Here is a 21,156-nt window from a genome sequence, read left to right on the forward strand (position 1 = left end):
CATCAGCTCTGCTTCTGTTCACCATCAGCTCTGTTTCTGTTCACCATCAGCTCTGTTTTCTGTTCACCATCAGCTCTGTTTTCTGTTCACCATCAGCTCTGTTTTCTGTTCACCATCAGCTCTGTTTCTGTTCACCATCAGCTCTGTTTTCTGTTCACCATCAGCTCTGTTTCTGCTCACCATCAGCTCTGTTTCTGCTCACCATCAGCTCTGTTTCTGCTCACCATCAGCTCTGTTTCTGTTCACCATCAGCTCTGTTTCTGTTCACCATCAGCTCTGTTTTCTGTTCACCATCAGCTGTTTTCTGTTCACCATCAGCTCTGTTTCTGTTCACCATCAGCTCTGCTTCTGTTCACCGTCAGCTCTGTTTCTGTTCACCATCAGCTGTTTTCTGTTCACCGTCAGCTCTGTTTCTGTTCACCATCAGCTCTGTTTCTGTTCACCGTCAGCTCTGTTTCTGTTCAAAGTCAGCTCTGTTTTCTGTTAACCGTCAGCTCTGTTTCTGTTCACCATCAGCTCTGTTTTCTGTTCACCATCAGCTCTGTTTCTGTTCACCATCAGCTCTGTTTCTGTTCACCATCAGCTGTTTTCTGTTCACCATCAACTCTGTTTCTGCTCACCATCAGCTCTGTTTCTGTTCACCATCAGCTCTGTTTTCTGTTCTCCATCAGCTCTGTTTTCTGTTCTCCATCAGCTCTGTTTCTATTCACCATCAGCTCTGTTTCTGTTCACCATCAGCTCTGTTTCTTTTCACCATCAGCTGTTTTCTGTTCAGCATCAGGTCTGTTTCTGCTCACCATCAGCTCTGTTTCTGTTCACATCAGCTGTTTTCTGTTCACCATCAGCTCCGTTTCTGCTCACCATCAGCTCCGCTTCTGTTCACCAACAGCTCTGTTTCTGTTCACCATCAGCTCTGTTTCTGTTCATCATCAACTCTCTTTCTGTTCTCCATCAGCTCCGTTTCTGTTCACCATCAGCTGTTTTCTGTTCACCGTCAGCTCTGCTTCTGTTCACCGTCAGCTCTGCTTCTGTTCACCGTCAGCTCTGTTTCTGTTCACCATCAGCTCTGTTTCTGTTCACCATCAGCTCTGCTTCTGTTCACCATCAGCTCTGCTTCTGTTCACCATCAGCTCTGTTTCTGTTCACCATCAGCTCTGCTTCTGTTCACCATCAGCTCTGCTTCTGTTCACCATCAGCTGTTTTCTGTTCACCATCAGCTCTGCTTCTGTTCACCATCAGCTGTTTTCTGTTCACCATCAGCTCCGTTTCTGTTCACCATCAGCTGTTTTCCGTTCACCATCAGCTCTGCTTCTGTTCACCATCAGCTCTGCTTCTGTTCACCATCAGCTCTGTTTTCTGTTCACCATCAGCTCTGTTTCTGTTCACCATCAGCTCTGTCTCTGTTCAGTTTTCTGTGTTGGTTGATTGTTTGTATTATTCTTTATTTTTACTTGTTATTCTTTTTTTCCCCTTTGTTGCACATTGAGATTATTTGGAATGAAAAGTGCGTTATAAATAGAATCTATTATTATTATTAATACAAGACAGTAGCTACTAATAAAATATTGCTGTCAATCTACTGACACTGCCCTCAAGTGGATTGGAGGAAATTACCAAGATAAATTAACCCTAAATGGAGTTAAATAACTGTCCACAAATGTGGACACCACAAATGAAAGGAGGAATCCCATGTCTTTTGATATTTTGTGTTTGCCATGTGCTCCTCTTGTCCCGCCTCCTTGTTTCCAATTACAACAGCCCCATGTTTAGGTCTTGTCGGACTTAAGCCAGACAGGTATCCCAGAATGCATCTTGCACCAACCAACAAGAGCGGATTAAAAAACCTGCGTAATTTAAAAATACTACTGTTATTGTATCTCTGAATGTAGTTTTACGAGTTTTTCAGACGAGAATGTACTTGTTTAAAGCTGTACTTGTTTAAAATGTTTTACTGAACTGGTTGCTTTATTTCTTTTACTTTAACTTTTATAATGGCTTATCAAAACCTGATATTTAACGAAAAGAGACTGGGATGTGTTTTATGTCACATTAATTTTCATTTAATTTCAGTGAAGATAATTATATACAGCTCTGGAAACATAAGTGACCACTTAAGAAGGGAATAACCCCATTCTCAGATCAGGCCACCAACTCGCCCTACGATTACTCACAGACATAAAAGTTAATGGAACAGGTCACCTCAGCAAGCAATCGACAACACGTACCATCTGCTATCTAATGCTGCTAACTTGGTAGCTTTCCTGAAAATTCACACTCAGACCCAGGTCAGTCAGTGTGCTTTCTAGGCAAGCAACTTGATTCCAGCACAGTGAGAGCCCTCACATAAGGGAGAAGGCAGGTGCTGCAGACAAACTTAGCAAAGTTCCAAGTCCATTGCAAGCTGCCCTTTATCAGCTTCCTAAGACTGGCATGCCTTCTCACAGCGGCATCATCAGTCACTCTGCTAGGCCTGTTGCATCTTCGTCCATTCCAATGCTGGTTGATAGCAAAACAATTGTCACCAGTTCACAATCAACACACATTGGTTCAGGTCATGACCAGTTGTCCTGCCTCTCTGAGACTTTGGAGAAAGAAAATAATTATTCAAAGGGGAGTGTCGATTGGGCCACCTCTAGCATGCACAGAGGTGGTAACCACAGATGCCTCCATCAGCGGTTGGGGAGTGCATTGGCAGCACTGAGGTATACAGGGCCATTGGTACCCACAGTAAAGGACTTTTTTATATCAATCTTTTGATGTAAAATACCAGATATTTCTACCCTGTGACATTTCGAGTAGGAACTATCAGGGAGACACATTCTGGTAAGGACATACAATACCACAGTGGTATTTTTAATACGTAGATCGTTAGATCGTGTATACCGGAAGACATCACTTCCGGTATACACGATCTGGCTTAGTTTACAGCAACGCCAGAAGTGAATCTCAGACAAGACCCTAAAGTGTGTATATTGACCTTCCTTACCGGAAGTGAAGCGCTTTCCAGTCTTTTGGATATAGCGTTGTATTGGAGGTAAAAAAATTATATAAATAGGGGTCGATTTCTCACACAAACTGATCGTGTTGTGTCTAAAGATATCAATGTGTTGTCTTGCTTACTGGGTGGCGGACACAATTGTTGAGGCATATCGTTCAACAGGCCATGTATTGCCTGCATCTGTTAACTCTCTGAGCCCTGGGCTGTTTTCTGGGCCCTGGAGGTGTTTTGACATGCTCTGACATTTGAGCTCATTTCTGTTACTTAACATTTTTATGACTAAAGCCTGATTACTCTGTATTCAGCACAAACTTTGCTATAATAATATGTGAGCAGCATCTATGTGAAAGTTTGTAGTTTTGAGAAAATTACATTTATGCGTGGTTTGTGGAAAGAACGAAAAATAAGTCACTGTTATAAGGCTATAATGTTTAATGTTTCCTGTTTCCTTGACTCGCTTCATGTCTCCTGACCCTTGTATTGTGTCTTTGTTTAGTTTGGTTTTCCCCCTCATGGGTTTTTGGTTTGTGTTTGTTTTATTATATTATTAATAATAAATCTGCCTTCCTCCTTTTCTCCCAATCGTCCCTGACAACGTGTGCTCCACTGACTTCACTTCCATTGGTAGGCACTCCCAAAAGCCGCTGCTCATTTGCATTTTAAACATTTCTCAACACTGGATGTGGCCACATTGTGTTGCCAATGGTCATTGGCCCGTTCTCCATTGAAAACAGCGCTTTGTCTGGTAGTGTAAATGGGGCATCATTCTCTAGTTTTTATCTGCCTCAAACAGACAAATCTTGTTCTGGATCTCAAAATGTGGACAGATAGCTATCGTCAAACTGAGGCCCTACTGAAGCTCACAATAAACAATGTAATTATCTGTAATATCAGATCAATGTAGTGACTCTCATGTGTATGTGAAGAACTTACCACCTCTGAGCCCCTTCTCTGTCAGAACAGCTTTTAGCGCAGGATAATCTGCATATGTGCATGATAATATCATCAGGAAATAAATTACCAGCTGCATCCTTCAACTCCTGCTGAGTAAGACAAAATATTTTACACATGAGTTTTGTGTCTTTTAACTTATGTAACATAATTTACACTGCAAGCAAGTTTAAAAGCAGTGTTGGGGGTAGCTCATTACTATGAAGCACCATGTAGGATTTAAATCAAACTTCGCTTATCAGTACATACATAACACACGTGCATATACACCTATAAATTACTCGCATAAACATGTATACTATTGGATGTTCAAAATACATATATGAAATACATCTGCACACTAATATGAAATCCATACCAATACATATAATGTTAGTAATGAATGCATACACACTTGTGAATAATTTGCATATACATATAAACTTCCGTGCATATACACAAATACTCACAAATACATATAAACTTCCATGCATATACACTTATAAATACTCACATATACATATAAACTTCAATGCATATACACTTATAAATACTCGCATATACATATAAACTTCAATGCATATACACCTATAAATACTCGCATATACATATAAACTTCAATGTATATACACCTATAAATACTCGCATATACATATAAACTTCCATGCATATACACTTATAAATACTCACACATACATATAAACTTCCATGCATATACACCTATAAATACTCGCATATACATATAAACTTCAATGCATACAACTATAAACACTCGCATATACGTATAAACTTCAATGTATATACACCTATAAATACTCACACATACATATAAACTTCAGTGCATATACACCTATAAACACTCGCATATACATATAAACTTCCATGCATATACACCTATAAACACTCGCATATACGTATAAACTTCAATGTATATACACTTATAAATACTCACACATACATATAAACTTCAGTGCATATACACCTATAAATACTCACATATACATATAAACTCGAAGCGCGCATACACATCCATAAAACACTCGCGCATACATACAAAATAAAATGGGGATGCCTGGTTTAGTTCGATCTCAACATGGGCGGGAACAAAACGCTCCTTTCCGCTGATTGGTCAACCAAAGATCAAGCCGTGCCATTCTTATCTTCAGAACTCAGCGCCGCGCAACAGAATATAGCTAAAGCCTATATCTATCCGATGCACGGATTATTACAGAGTTTATTGCAACTACATTTAATCTCGTTCTCATCAAACAGCCAGACTAATAAATCGCTCGACACAACCTGGGCAGAGCCTGGGCTACAGAGCTTTCTTCTACATTCGCATGCAGTGAAATACTAATTTATCGCATTATATATAATTTACATGGCATCTGCTCTCACAACTATTTGGCACACTTATTAGCCTTATTCAGCTGACCAACTCTCAAGCTGTGTCCCAAAGTGAAGGGTGCGCACTTCGAAGGCCATGCACTTCGAAGGCCAGACCAGGCCACGCCTTCAAAGTGCACGAAGTGCACGAAGGGCGAACCGAGGGACAGGGTTGCCAGGTCTGAATAATAAAACCCCTCCAATTGTTATTCAAAAGTATCGGAATGCGGGGCGCGGGCAGTAGAAATATTGCTTAAGTAAAGACAACTCAACCTGTGGACTATAGGCTACAAACACCCCAAAGCAACAGTAGCCTAAATGCAACCCCATTCCAGACTTGGCAACAATGAACCAAGCGTCGTTAATGGACTAGCAGGTTCTGACAACTGACAGTGGACGTTCGTGAGGAGATTTTAAAAAGAGAAATGGAGCATATATATATATATATATATATATATATATATATATATATATATATATATATATATATATATATATATATATACTTTTTTGAGCTTTTATTGGGTTTTGACATGTTTCAAAGCCTGCGACGATGGGCTGGACCATAAGCATGTAAATATGTAGCCGGTTAAATATGGTCAAATTGCAAATATTAGTTAACAGTTTATTTCTTATGTTAAATGTAACTGTTACAATATATTTTAAACATTTAGCCTATATACGTCCAAGTTTTTTTTTTTTTTAAGTAGGCCTACTTATTTTTATTCAACTCATCATCTCAGATGCATTTTTTATGGCATGCCATGCAGCCGTCGACCGATTCGGCCCCGCAAAGCTGCGGACAGTGGAAATATGCCCTGCTCATCCCAGAAGATGATGTCCCGCTCAGGCCTTACCAGAGTCTGTATTCTGCATTATTCCCCATCCCGGTCCAGCTCCAGCTTCTCCCGCTCAGCGCAATGAAAGTGTAGAAAAGGGTTTTCTTCTGGTTTGGCTGATAATAAAAATTTGTTGTTTCTAATGTTAAACTTAAGTTATTTTATTGGTCTATAAATAGGCTATAGTTGTAAAAAGCCTACGTAGGCTAATAGACCAATTTATTTTCATTTACACATTTTAAATTACATGACAAGAAAATATATGTATAAACATAAATGTGTTTAATGTAGCTACAAATTATAACGTGCATTACAAAAATAAACAATAGCAAGGCTATAGAAAAACCACTTCTCTTTAATTTAGCCTACGTAGACAGCAGTTCGTGTAATTTACAAATAACTTGCATAAAAAATAATAAGCTAGCCATTTAAATTGTTCTGTGTCGACCACGTATTCAGCCTTTGGAGGATCGATGTTTCGTTGACCGTCGTCAGTGAACATTCATTCATTCATTCATTCATTCATTCATTCATTTATATATAGCCTATATATATATATATATATATATATATATATATATATATATATATATATATATATATATATATATATACTTTATTTTAGTAGCTAAGTCAGCAGTTTTCGTTTGTTTGTATTTTTTCTTATAATTCTGAGTGACAGATGTCACATTTGATTTAGCCTATTTTTCTGTGATATTTGTTTTAGTTACAGTGTTGACATAGGCTACAGCCTAGGCTGTAAGAAAAATAAATGATTGCACGGACAATTCCTATCCAGTGTCTCTCTTGTAAGGGAAATTTAAAAGATAGATTCTGGAAACAAAATCTAAATTTAGCTGGGTCGGGAATAAAATAATTTATAGCGGGTGAGCACGGAGTGAATTTTGCGCGAGTGGAATGGTGCGGTGCATAGCGGGAGCAGGACGAAAATACAGCCCCGCGCAGATTATATTTTGAAGGCTATTTAAAGAAATTTTGTATGGGAAAAAAAGAAACAGCGAAAAGGGTGATAATAATGGACTGATTCCTCTTCTTGAGATAATGGTTGAGAAATAAATAGCATTTAAAAATTGGGAAATTAAAGTTTATCTTGCTCAGGGCAGGGAACTGGGAACTGTGTGAATGCACTAACGTTGGACGTTTTATTTACTTCTAGCGCTTGCGCTGTTGTGTTCAATAGTAGGCTACCCAGGCTACACTTGAGTTACCGACCGCTACCGTCTTTAACTGGAATCTGATCGAGTGCCGCGGGAATGCGGACCAGTCAAATCCTGTAGTCACCAGTGTGCTATGAATTCTGGGATAGGGAAGGCTGCGAAGTTATGGGAAGGTCCCATCTGCTGTACCCTTCCTTTGCCTGAGAACCGAAGGGCGCATTTTGAAGTCGCTCATGAATTGCGGCAGCCTTCGTCGCACCGCTGTGACGCAATCGCACTTCAAATGCGGCCTTCAGAGGTGCAACTCTCCCTTTGGGACAGCCTACGTAGTGCCGCTGTGACGTAATCGCACTTCAAATGCGGCCTTCAGAGGGTGCAGCCTTCACATTGGGACAGTCTTCGTAGTGCAGGTATGACGTAATCGCACTTCAAATGCGGCCTTCGAAGTGCTCGCACTTCACTTTGGGACACAGCTTCAATCTGTGAGCCGGAGGCTAAGCGGAGAGACTAGGCTAAGCGCAGAGCAGAATCGATTCAAGGGTCAAGTCAAGTCATCTTCATTTATATATAGCCTAGCCTAGGCCTAGGGGTTCTTACAATACAGATTATTTCAAAGCAGATTTACAGTGATAATATGAAAATGAATAGACATAGTTTGTTTTGGCTTTACCAACAGCTCTAATATAAAGTCTATCGAGCTATTAATGTTCTTGATTAAATCACTTTCGTTGTAAAAATCGTGAACTCAAGATGCTTAAATGACATCTTTTTAACTGAAAACATAACAGAAACACAAATGTTTAATGCACTCTTGCCATTCATTTACATGTTTAAGAAACTATGAATTAAAATAAAGGTGAATATATAGATGAATACCAGAGATGAATATTTATTGCCATCTATTAGTGTCATATATTAATTAGTCAAACAAGGCTACCTTTTTAAAATAGCAATATCTTATTAAATATAGGCATGCCATCTTTTAAATGTATTCAATCCAATTAGAGTTTGGCACTTGTTTCAGCCCAAGGGATCTCGTGCTGCAGAGGTGGCAATGCAGCATGTGAAGTTGCTTTTAGATGCATTTACACAATTTAATGCTGAGAGAGGTCCGTAAATACATTCACACAGCAGAGCGACTATATAGCCTAATGCAATGACATTAGTTTTATGTTTTGTACAAAATGCTTTGAATAAAAAAATATAAAATAGAATTACAAGATGAAACAAATATTAAATATTGCCAGTTGTTGGCAGCAAGTCACTGTTAATGAATGAGTCATTTTGTTCATTCGATTCTCTCGAAACGCTGATTCTTTCAATAATACAAAGGCTGTATGGCTTGTGAGTCACTCAACTGTTTTGTTCAAAGACTCGGATTCTTGCGCCTTACGCCGCATTCACATGGAGTGTAGGCGTTTACGCTTGACGAAGGGCATGGCTGAAGCTTGGTGCTGACGCGATCGTCATAGTGACAACAGCCAATCATATTAACTTAATTGCCGGTTGGACCACAACATAACAACACAAAAAAGCGCCTTTTTATGACAGCTAGTCTGTGAGACAAAATGGATGCCGATTTGTTTGTTTGTGTGAATGCGATTGCTCATGTAGTTGTTGTCAGTGCACTGCACAGGTGCTCGACGCTGTAGAGTTCATTAAATCCTGAAAAAGCACCGACAGCGGGGAGAATATCACGTTCTGGTCCGGGAGCTGCGTCGGGATGGTTCACTGTCTGAGCAGTTATGAACGCAATTTGCTAGCCGTATGCAAATATCTGCTGTAGGATATTTGCATACGGCGATCTGATTGGATGAAGCCTGTGCTGGCGCTTGAAAAGTTGAGAAATCTTCAACTTCTGCCGCTTGCAACGCGAGTGAAGCGCCGCGACGGAACCCACAATTCAGTTCGGCAACGGATGATGTCACCCTTTCAAAGTCCCGTGTGATTCAAACGCCCCGTGTGAATGCGCCGTTATTTTGTGAGTTGCACAATGATCTGTGGGTTTGCTTTAGAAATTTAGCTGGCAGATAAAATGAAACATCGTTTTGAGGGACATACTCAGGGTGCTTTCACATCTCTAGTTCGGGTCATTTGGTCCGAACCAAGGGCAACCAATTATACATTGCTGCATTTTTCAGCTTATTTCTTTTAACACCACACTGATTGCTTTGGTCCGAACCAGTTGAAATGAACCAAAATGCTGGCATGTGACAACATCCACATCACTCATTGGCCATGGCATATTTCCTATACTGCTTTTTGATTGGTCAGAATTTACGTGTGGGAAAATTCCAACAGAAGAGGCAAAGCCAGCAAACTACACACTTATGGAGAGACGACTGCAGGCTGGTTTTGTCCCTGGCCATAATCTACTACACTGTGTGTATTTACCACAGCATGCAAACAATACATTTCTATAATGAAGCGCGGATGCGACATGAAAACAACGTTCTAAACGCTTCTCAAGCGGAGGCATGCATTAATTATTCTTAACTGACATGCTCATCTTCCCGAAAATATTGGCAATGATCTATCAGGTAATAATATCATGTACACAATGTCAGCGCAGCCCACTACGGCAGCTGGTTTAGTCCAAAAATGATCAGTACTTTTGCAGTTGGTTGTGTTCGAGGTCGGATCAGGTTCTCACCACAAACGAACCGCTCCAGAGTTTATTGGAAGCATACTGAGACCAGCTCTTCAAGGAGGTCTCGGTACACTTGTTTGGTCCGCTTTTGGTGCGCACCCGAGTGCGATTGCTGCTTTCACACCTGACCAAACGAACCGCACCAAAGAGGGAAACCAACTCTAGTACGATTCAACCAAACTAAATGAGGCAGGTGTGAAAGCACCCTTAGTGTTTATGAAAAAATATATGATTGAAAAAATAATATAATTGATCAGCTAAATCAAACAGGCGGTGTGCCAAATGTGACAGCAGATGCAATGTAAATTAATTAAAATGCATTATGTGAAACAAATTCCACCGCAAGAAAAACCATAGGCAGAATAAATAATAAATGTGTCGTGCCATTTATTAATCTGGTTGTTTGATGAGAGAGCCTATAGATGGAATGTCCGATACATTCTCTCCGCACTGTTCAGTGCGTCACGACGCTGCAGCAGAGATTTTTAGAGTTGGTCAGCTAAATAAAACAGCGGTGTACCAAATGTTTTCCCGTTTAAAAGAGAAAAAGAAAATCTGAAAATACGCGGACCGCGAAGCAAGCACATTTCGGAAAATGCTAATCGCTTCAGGTTTAGCCTTTTAGCACGATCCCTCTCCATGATTGCAAAGTTGCAAAGGCAGGTTACTTCCCTGTACACACAAATGACTTCCTTTTACACTGCAATGCCTTCCGTTTGCACTGAAAAGTTCACGCACATACTCCAGATTAACATTAACTGTGTTTGTGTGATCGCATACATTCGCATAATGCTATGGTGTACGTTGTTAGCCCGCAAACACTTGACATGCCCACAAAGACATTTGTCATTTTACTGATGCCTGGTTCTCAAATCTCAGAGTTAAACACAAAATTATTGCTCTTGAAAGACAACCTGTAAGTATGATTCATTATTGATAAGATATATTTTCTGCTGTGTAGTTTTGTCTCTTAAGTCTCTGGCTAACCGGCTAACTCACGTCTTGGTGAATTACTTCTAATCAGCTGTGGGCCACTATTACCTAAAAACAAATATTAATGTAGATTGTCTATTAAGGTAGATTGTCTGTCTGGCATAGTGTAGATTGTTCATTTTAGTGTTGGGCTAATGCATGCACTGTTATTTATACAGTTCACATGTACACTGCAATAAATCAGAAATACACACACACACGCACACACACACACACACACACACACACACACACACACACACACACACACACACACACACACACACACACACACACACACACACACACACACACACACACACACACACACACACATTTGTGGATGGACATACACTTGTTAAAACCTTTAAAATACCATATTAAGGGCACTTTAAAACTATAAAAAATGATGTCTTTAAAACTGCTAATCAGTTGAACCTAAGTCAAGCCAAGTCACCTTCATTTATACAGCACTGATAATAGAAAATTAATAAAAGAGATTTTATTATGGCTGTATATTAGCTCTAGAAAAAAGTTATTGTTTAGCTAAATTAAGTTTATGATTGGTTAATTTATGTTGTAAGAAATCATTAGTTATCGGTATTTACTTTGGGGCCAATTACACTACACTATCCTCAACAGAAAAACTCTCAATGCATCCTGGCAGCACCCGGCGACTAGAGAACGCCATTTAAAAAAAAAAAATGAAACGAAATTTGGCCATTTAAGTCTATTAAACATGGCAGGAGTTTGATTTTTTTTTCTTCCTCTCTTTCTGAGAAAGTATACAGTAAGCTGAATGCTGAGCTTTTTTGGTTCTCAGGTTGGATTTGTGTAATTATGTATATTATTATTATTATTATTAATAATATATTTTTAAACATTCCCCAGGCTAGAATGTTTGAGGTACCACAATCTTTTGCCTTTTGAGTAGCACAGAAGAAATCAGCAATTGGAACAAGATTTTATCATACAGTGATTTTAAGGTCCATGTTTGAGCATGTATATTTCTTAGCAATCAAACCCTAGACTTTGCCATTCCATTCTACCAGTTGAGCTTTAACAGATTTATATTTGGTATTTTTTTTTACTTATAAACAACATGAACCACTTGCAGCATAAATACTAGATATGTATAAAGAATAGTTTGTATAAAGTTTGTTTAAAGTGTTTGAAATGTAGTAAAATACATTATCATCAATATCTTTATATATACACATCTACAGCAATGGTAAATAATGCTTGTATATGAATATTGAAATTGTAAGAACATACCTCAGTACGCACAGCACAGCCAGTTGTCTGAAGGGAAAGTGAGTGTTTCTGTGTGAGTGCTTCCTCAAAAGCTTCAAAATAACATCATTCACAAGGGAGGGGCGAATGTTCAATTCCTGCTTTGGGTGTATGTAAATATTAAATGCCAATTACTAGGACTGTCAATCAATTAAAACAAAAAGTACTTAACCGCACATATTTCAGCACATAACTATGGCTGGTTGTCAGTTATTCCTGTAAACGCAATCAGCTCTGACTGATGTGCTAGGTATGCACAGATGGATACATACGTTGGTGGGTAGTCGATCTTCTAAATCAAATGATTTAGATTGTGAAATCATAGATCTAAATGGCTTAAAGACTTTAGGTTTCATTTCTTTCAAGAATGTGTTACAAAGGGATAACAGCCAGTGTAAAAGGGGTAAGCTAGTGTGCATGTAAAGAGATGATGCCAAGAAGAGATGTGCATGTAAACCTTACTTACATTAGAGGCTACAGTTTTTGCCTGTCCCATGTCTGGGATTCAGTTCAAATTCCACTCCCACCGGGTTGAGTAGGACTGGTTCTATTTGGTGCCGTGACCTGGATGGGAGCTATTAAGAGCTGTGCATGTAAAACTCACAACCCCAGCTTTAAGAGGTACACTAGAGACTGTAGTGTTTAGCATCCTTGTTAGTGTGCCCACCTACCATGCTGTTTTGAATCCCGCTCAGATAATGTCAATAATACCGTACAGGGTTGCCAACTCTCACGCATTTGGCGTGACACACACGCTTTAAGGCTCAGTGTCACGTTCCCACGCCGCCCAACTTTATCTCACGCCAAATTGCCAAATCTGCTTTTGATATTAAAGAAAGCTAGGTCTATAGATTTTTTATTATTACTATTAAATTCCACCATTGGGTGCATGTCATCAAGTTTTGACGCAAATCGATCAGAGGTTCGAATCCGCCTTTTCCCACACTCGCTAACCGAGAAACACCCATTATTAAACACGTTAGGTGCTTTATTTCCACTTTTCTAATATGTTCTCAATTCTTATTGAAAATAAATGCCTTTCCGATCTGATATGTGATTGGAAAAGGGAGTAGAGAGAGTGTGGCAAAAGGTGGATTTGAACCTCTGATCGATTTGCATCAAAACTTGATGACATGCACCCAATGGTGGAATGTAACGAAGAACAAATACTTTTTTACTTTACTTAAGTACATTTTTCACGTATCTGTACTTTACTTAAGTAGAATCAATAGTGCATACTTTTAACTTGTACTTCCTTACATTTTGCAGCAATTATTATACTTTCTACTCTACTTCATTTCTACAACGTTTCTTTACATTTTTGTTAAATTTTTTTTTATCAGTTTCGGGGCTCAAGATTAAGGCTTGTCCAGATAATTAGTGGAATATAATATAAAATGGATAACAAACTGACGGTTACGCTGTTGAGGCTTGCAAAGCCTCTAGAGGAGAAATGGAAACAAATCAGCCCCGTTTTCCCATTCACACAGAGAAACTCAGTAACATAATGCAGTAAAAGTTCAAAATGTGAAGTTTTTATATTTTATAAAATATAATACACTTAAAAAAACATCACATGACACAACCAAGAGTGCCGTTTTCCTGAATACCATCACGACTGAAAATGTGACACTAATTTCATGGCAGTTCCATAAATAATTACATTTTAGATGCTATATTAACTGTTTTTGTTCCATTTCAGCAGCGAAAATATTTCCAAGATCGTATCATATTTCCACATCAGAACCGTAACGTATCTCACAACAACAGTGTGTTACTGAATGATTCAGTGTTTTGAATGAATCGGTTGCATACCTGTCAAGTATCCCGTTTTGGCCGGGAAAGTCCCGTATTTTACCCTTCTTTCCCGCCGTCCTCCCGTATTCGTACTTTCCCGTAAATCTCCCGTATTTTAACCTGCGTTATTAAAAAAATAATAATACCGGAGTAAAAAAACAAAAAAACATTTCCAATCTGAGCTCTGTAACTAGCCTCGCGATAACTGCCATCTGCAGTAGCCTACAGGTGGCCGTTGTCGCGAGGTTATAGTGTGTGTGGTCAGATAATGACGAGTGACAACGCGGGGAAAAACAAAACAGACCCAGAGACGGATGATGGACGTAACTAACGATAGAGATGGAAGGCACTCCTGCCAACAAACCCAAACCCTGTGTAAATACCGTGATCAATGGGACAGCGAATTTAATTTTCTGAAGAGGAGCAGATGGGGGACAGTCACGCGTTTTGTAAGTTTTGTAACTGCGACTTCATGCGACAGGGGAAGATCTTTTAAAGTGACAGTATTCACTAATAATGACAATATAAAGAACAGAAGTAATTGCTCACTAAATATGCTCTGTTCTTGAGAAAATAACTTCAGTACCTTTAAGAAGGATTAATCTATATATAATTCTTAACTTATGCAGTGCAAACTAATAACAATTTATGTATATTTCCCACTTGATAAGTTGTTATACATGAAGGAAGAGCACAGGTACAAATAAAATGTATTATTATTATTATTATGGGTTTATGTGAGGATTTAACCCCCCCCCCCCCCAATCTATCCCGGATTTCGATAACCAAAAGTTGACAGGTATGATCGGTTGAATCAAAGAGTCAGTGACCTGTTCGTAAACGACTGCCTCATTCATGAACCAATCAGCCGTCTGAACGAATCTACTCAAAAGACTCCATCCTTAAGACCTAGTTAGTTAAATGTTTAAACATTCTTTTCAACATTTCTTATTTGTATAAATAAATGTATTTAAAATAATCTCAACATTATTTAATGCAATTTTCAGTGTAAATAATTTAATTTAAAATCTGTCTTATTCTAATTTAATTTATTGATAAAATGTAAGAATATAAACGGAAAGCTTAGCCTATATTTAATAAGCTTAGGGGTGGGGGAATATCCTTTATAAAAGGTGAAATATCATAAATATGAAGATTTAAATACATCAAAGCTGATGAGAATGTTCATTACCATCATTATCATCAGAATAATGATATTTAACTCTGCAGATCACCCTGATAGATTTGTAGAATTATAAGACAGAATGTAAACTGGGCCACAGATGGTAAGCACAATTACATTAACCCCAAACGAACTTAATTTAAATGCCACAGCCCATGCTGTTTTCTTCTTTTTAATTATTAGAACATAGACATTGAGAGAATAAATTATGCAAGTACTTTTACTTTTAATTCTTAAAGTACATTTACAATCGGGTACTTTTTACTTAAGTAGGATTTTCGTTGTAGTACTTCTACTGTTACTAAAGTAAATATGGCTCTGGTTACTTGTACTTTTACTTAAGTACTGAGATTCAGTACTTCCTCCACCACTGCATGCACCCTACCCCTACACTATAGCCACAGTTACACATTTTTACCCATTTCTCTGTCTTTATCCCCATCAAATGTTACTATCGATATAGCCTCTGATTTCTTACGGTCCAACTCGTCTGACGCCTGTCTGATACATTCTTCCTCTTCTTCATCTTCGCTCAGTTGTAGATTAGGGTATTATCCAGTCTTATTATGCCACTTTCATCATCGCTCAGATCATCTCTACAGCCGGCCAGAGCGCTGCATTAATAATTAGCCACGCATCCCTTAGAGGGCGGGGCAATAACAAAAGGCAGTATGGAAATACACACAGATAAAAGGTGATTTCAACCTCAAAATGTACGCTTTTAAATATATCAATATTGTTATCTTAAACATGGAGAGACTTCTTTGTGATCTCAACTAACAGATTCTGCAAAAAAGCAAAAATCACATATAAAAAAAAAACAAATAAACAAACAAACAAAAAAAAAACACTTCTTTCTCATTTTGCTTGAAAGTAAGCTGCCGACATGTGTCCCTAGTTTCCGTAACGGGTCACATATTTTGATAGTTTAACAGATTTTTTTCCATTGTTGGCATAAGTAGCAGAGTCTGCGGATATACGAGAAATGTATGTTTTTTATACCATCATACTGATGTGTTTTTAATCATTTAGCTGTACTGTAAGTAGTGTTTTCAACACAGTGAATCAGGATTCACATGCATATGGTATGATATGCGTACGAAAAACCGCGTACCATACGCACGCCAAAACTCATTTTGCCGTGCGTATGGTACGCGGTTTTTCGCGTGCATATGATACGCACTTTATGGCGTGCATATTGTAACGCTTTCTCACTTCTTTGTTTTGGGTTTTTTTTTATTTGCTGGGGTGCCAGACAGGGTTTCTGTCATTACTTTAAACTTTAAGGAAAAAAACGTACAAAGGTCCTGTATAGTCTGTTTTGTCAATGGTCTTACACAAAACCTTTATAAGTGAGATAAGGAATTGATATCAGCGATGCAGGTAATAAAACCCATAATAAACCCTCTTTAAGCAAAACTCATTCAACACAACACATGTAGAATTTCTTTTTGATATATATTCAACCATGTGCATTTATCAAAAGTCCCAACATTTACATAAGTAGAGAACCAAAGAATTTCGAGAAAAAAACAAAAATATCAGTTCCAATTGTCCAGCCAAAAAATAGGCTAAATAAAAATAAATAAACAAAACTAGTTCAGTCCAAAAGGCATCAAAAAACAATCCAAAATACAAACGATAAATAATCAGCAACAAAAATAGTTCAAATAGTCAAAAAGTATAATAAGAGGAAATAAATAAATTATTCCCCTTAAAAACAGTCAAGTCAAAGTCAAACAGTCATCCACGGCAGGCTGGATTTTACTCACGACTCCTCATGGCCTTGTACACCTTTCCTTAGGCATTAATACGAGGCTGCAAACTCCCACTCCGTTCATTCATTTCGGGTTTTCAGACCAACCCTCTCATAGCGTTCTCCCTGCAGCGTCTCAACGACGAGCCGCTAGTAACTCAATGACGAGGATCCTTTCTCTTCATGCTCCGGAAAGCGCTCTCCATAGAACACGCCGACGAGTACTTCAACCCGCGGATAAAAAACAAATCGCCGCGGGAGTCTTTAAGGGGAGTTTCGCGAGCGTTTCAATGACACTCGACAGCCGCCGCCATCTTGCCACCATCTACCTTTTTGTCAGTGACGCACGTCCTCCAGATAAAGGTAAAGAGGCTGGACATAAGACGCCGCCATCTTAATTCGGCAATAGGGAACAATGCCTGTTTATACAAATGAATGATGACTGATAAATGAACAAGTCCTTGCACTTTATTTATTTTATGACATCGTCACACTCCCCCCTCCTTAAGAAAAGCCAGCCATTAGGGGAAAGGCGTAAAATCAGATGTTTTTTTTTTTTTTTTTTTTTTTTAAAGTTTTACTCAGTAAATCCATGAAACTCTTCCTCATCACTGTCCTCATGAAAGATTTCTAATAACCGACGCTGTTGTTGTTCCTCAAGTTCCTGTGCAGAGGGGAAACAGGGTTTGAGCCTGCAGACATGTACCACTCTTAAGTCTCTTCCAGTGTCTTCCAGGACAATCTCATAGTTCAGAGGTCCCAACTTCTGAACTATCCTGTAGGGCCCTTGCCATTTTGGAGCAATTTTTGCTGAAAAAAACTTCTCTGCCTTAGAATAAGGGTGAGTACGCATCCAAACTCTGTCCTTCTCCTCGAACACAACTTCTCTCCGATTTTTATCATAGTTGCGTTTTTGACGTTGACGAGCAGTATGCAGTCTCTTCTCAACATATGCCTTCATTTGATTTAATTCTGTCAGTTTGTTATAACAAGACTCATCAGGAGAAACATTTCGTGGTTGCAACAGCACATCCATAGGCCCTCTGAGGGAGCGATGGAGATTTAGCTCTGCTGGCGTTACTCCTGTGGACTCATGGATGGCAGAATTAAGAGCAAACCTGAACTCGGGTAAGAACTTATCCCAATGTTTATGATTGTCACTGACATATGACGCCACCATTGTTTTAAGTGTGCGGTTTATCCGTTCAGTTAAATTTGTCTGTGGATGATACGCAGTTGTCATTTTATGTCCGATGTTCCAATTTTTACAGAGTTCCCGGAAGACGGAGGAGACGAACTGTGACCCTCGATCAGACAAGATGTAATCTGGGACACCCCATCGGGTAAGCATTTCTCTGATGAGGATCTGGGAGACAGACTCAGCTGTGGCTTTGCGTAGGCTAAAAAGCTCTACCCAACGAGAATAGTAGTCCACAAAAACAATCAGAAAAACATTCCCAGATGAGCTCCTGGGAAATGGACCCATCAAATCCACTCCCAGCATTTCCCATGGACGTTGTACAATGGTTTGTTGCAGTGCGCCAGGAAGTCGACGGCATTCAGGCTTGTAACGCTGACAAATCGGGCAGTTTTGTACAAACTCTTTAACATCTTGGTTCAAGTTAGGCCAGTACACCAGAGCTTGCAGTCTCTTGAAGGTTTTAAATCTTCCAAGATGACCAGCCAAAGGGTCTTCATGAAGGGATTGAAGTAGTTGAGATCGGAGAACTTTTGGTATGTATACTTGGTACACGATTTTGTGTGGAAACTGGACAACTCTGTAGACTTTGTCCTCCAATATGGAGAATTTTGTAGAAGAATTAACAGTGATTTCTCCGGATTCTACTATTTGTTCGTACAGATGGTGAATATCTGTATCTGTCTGCTGAGCTTCCCAGATGTCATGATCAGTAATTGGCAGATCTTCTGTTTTCTCAGATTCCACCTTTGAGGTCTGAGATAGAGCAGTGGAACAAGTCAGAAGGCCCAGCTCATTAATGTCCACAGGTGCCCGGGACAAAGCATCAGGAACCGTATTATACTTCCCCTTCCTGTACTCCACTGTAAAATTGAATTCCTGGAGTCGAAGTGCCCACCGAATTAGACGAGTGTTAGGTTTCTGTGTTTTGAAGACCCACATCAAGGAAGAGTGATCAGTGACGACAGTGAAGAATTTTCCTTCCAAGTAGTACCTCCATCTCTCGAGGGCCCACACGACTGCCAAACATTCTTGCTCGGTAGTCGTATAATTTCTTTCGGCCGGATTTAAGGTACGACTGGCAAAGGCCAAGACTTCTTCAGTGCCAAGTCCCGTTTGTTGCACAAGAACAACTCCTAAACCGACCTCACTTGCATCAGTGTAGACGACAAATGGCAGATTTAGATCAGGATGGCCCAACACAGGTGGAGACACAAGGAGCTGTTTTAGAGCTTGGAAGGAAGTTTGACATTGCGAAGACCAAAGGAATTTAGCACCTTTCCTTTTTAAGGCATTCAGAGGTTCGGCCACTTGAGAAAAGTGTGGTACAAACCTATGATACCAACCAGCCATGCCTAAAAATCTCTGGACTTCCTTTATGTTCTTTGGTACAGGGAATTCTTGAACTGCTCTGGTTTTTTCTGGATCTGCCTTGATTCCTGTAGCAGTAACGATGTGGCCAAGAAACTTCAGAGAAGTACGGAAGAAATGTGTTTTCTTCATATTAACAGTCAGGTGGGCCTCTTTCAATTTATCCAAAACAGCCTGGATGTCCTGGAAGTGCTGTTCCACTGATGGAGAGTAAATTATTATATCATCCAAATAGACGAGACAAATCTTACCCTGTAGCTCTCCCAGGACTCTTTCCATTAACCTTTGGAAAGTCGCTGGTGCATTTTTTAGGCCAAAGGCCATGACCTTAAAATGGAATAGCCCCTGACTGCAGATGAAAGCAGTTTTATCTTGACTGTCCTCTTCCATTCTAACCTGCCAATATCCACTGTTAAGGTCCAAGGTGGAAAAAACAACAGCACCACTCAAGGACTCGAGAATTTCTTGGATGGTAGGCAGTGGATAGGCATCTGACTGAGAAACTGAATTTACCTTCCGATAGTCAACACAGAAACGGTAGCCGCCAGTTTTCTTGGGAATCAGTACAACGGGGGAAGCCCATGCTGATGAGGAAGGCTCGATGACATCAGCAGCTAACATCTCATCAATAAGCTGTTTGATAACTTTCTGTTTAGTAGGAGAAACACGATAAGGCTTTTGTTTTATAGGAACATCTTGTGTAACATAAACTTGGTGTGTCAAAACACTTGTTTTACCCAAAACATCTGTGCAGACATCAGAGTTCTGTTGGAGTTGTGTTAGAAAATGATCCTTTCCTCTTTCACCTAGGCAGGTGTTTTGGCATGCCACATACAGATGGTTTGGTTCTTCCTTTGTTGTACCAGGGGGAAGAGGAGAAAAGAGAGCAAGGGGTGAAGAATTATGCCAGTCATGAAAGTGAGCATCATTTTTCAAAAAATAATATTTTTGCTCAGGCTGAAACCAGTAGACATTGTTCCGGATGTCCATTTGTAGCCCACTGAAGAAGAGATAGTCTAAACCCAGCACAACAGAAAAAGCAAGCATCTGTGGGGCAAGGACCACCACAGGTAAGGTGACTGTTAATGTTTGCACTGCGAGTTGTACTTCACCCCATCCTAAAGGTTGCCGGGCTCCTCCATCAGCCAGATAAATGGGACCTTCAGTCCAGGGTTTGAGCTGTTGAGTTTGATAACCCAATGTTAACCACAATTTCTCATTAAGCAGTGTATATGAAGATCCTGTGTCCACCAAAGCCTGGCCTTGCCAAGAGTCAATGCCTACAGGCACAATCAATTGCTGTGGTAGAGATGAAGAAAAAGGATGCGTAGGTGAGTATACAGACTCCATATGAGTAACAGTGCTAGCAGTAGGATGATTACCATGGTTACTTTTAACAGGATTTGAACTTTGCTGGCCTTTATAATTTTTGTTCTTACCAGAACCACCCTGAGGACAAGAAGATGGAGAGTGAGGGCCTTTACACCGCCAACAGAAGAGTGCTTTAGAGGAGTCCTGTGGTACTGGAGCAGTTACTGGATTATTCAACTGATTCGAAGCAGGGCTAGTTACTCTGAGTTTCCAAGGCTTTTTCAGATGTTCATA

At 39.5% G+C, this 21,156-nt stretch overlaps 1 protein-coding gene across 1 annotated transcript in view; it reads right to left on the bottom strand.

Annotated features, from left to right (window-relative positions):
* The window catches only part of LOC137075803 (bactericidal permeability-increasing protein-like), a 69,846-nt gene that overhangs the window by 35,737 nt on the left and 12,953 nt on the right, over window positions 1–21,156 (bottom strand). The window contains exon 2 of the mRNA XM_067444757.1: window positions 3,932–4,038. Within this exon, the coding sequence (XP_067300858.1) occupies window positions 3,932–4,028 (97 nt within the window). The 5' untranslated portion in view covers window positions 4,029–4,038. The remainder of the gene's footprint in view (window positions 1–3,931; window positions 4,039–21,156) is intronic.

The sequence above is a fragment of the Pseudorasbora parva genome, chromosome 5 (genome assembly GCF_024679245.1).
Source record: "Pseudorasbora parva isolate DD20220531a chromosome 5, ASM2467924v1, whole genome shotgun sequence".
NCBI classification, from domain to species: Eukaryota; Metazoa; Chordata; class Actinopteri; order Cypriniformes; family Gobionidae; genus Pseudorasbora; species Pseudorasbora parva.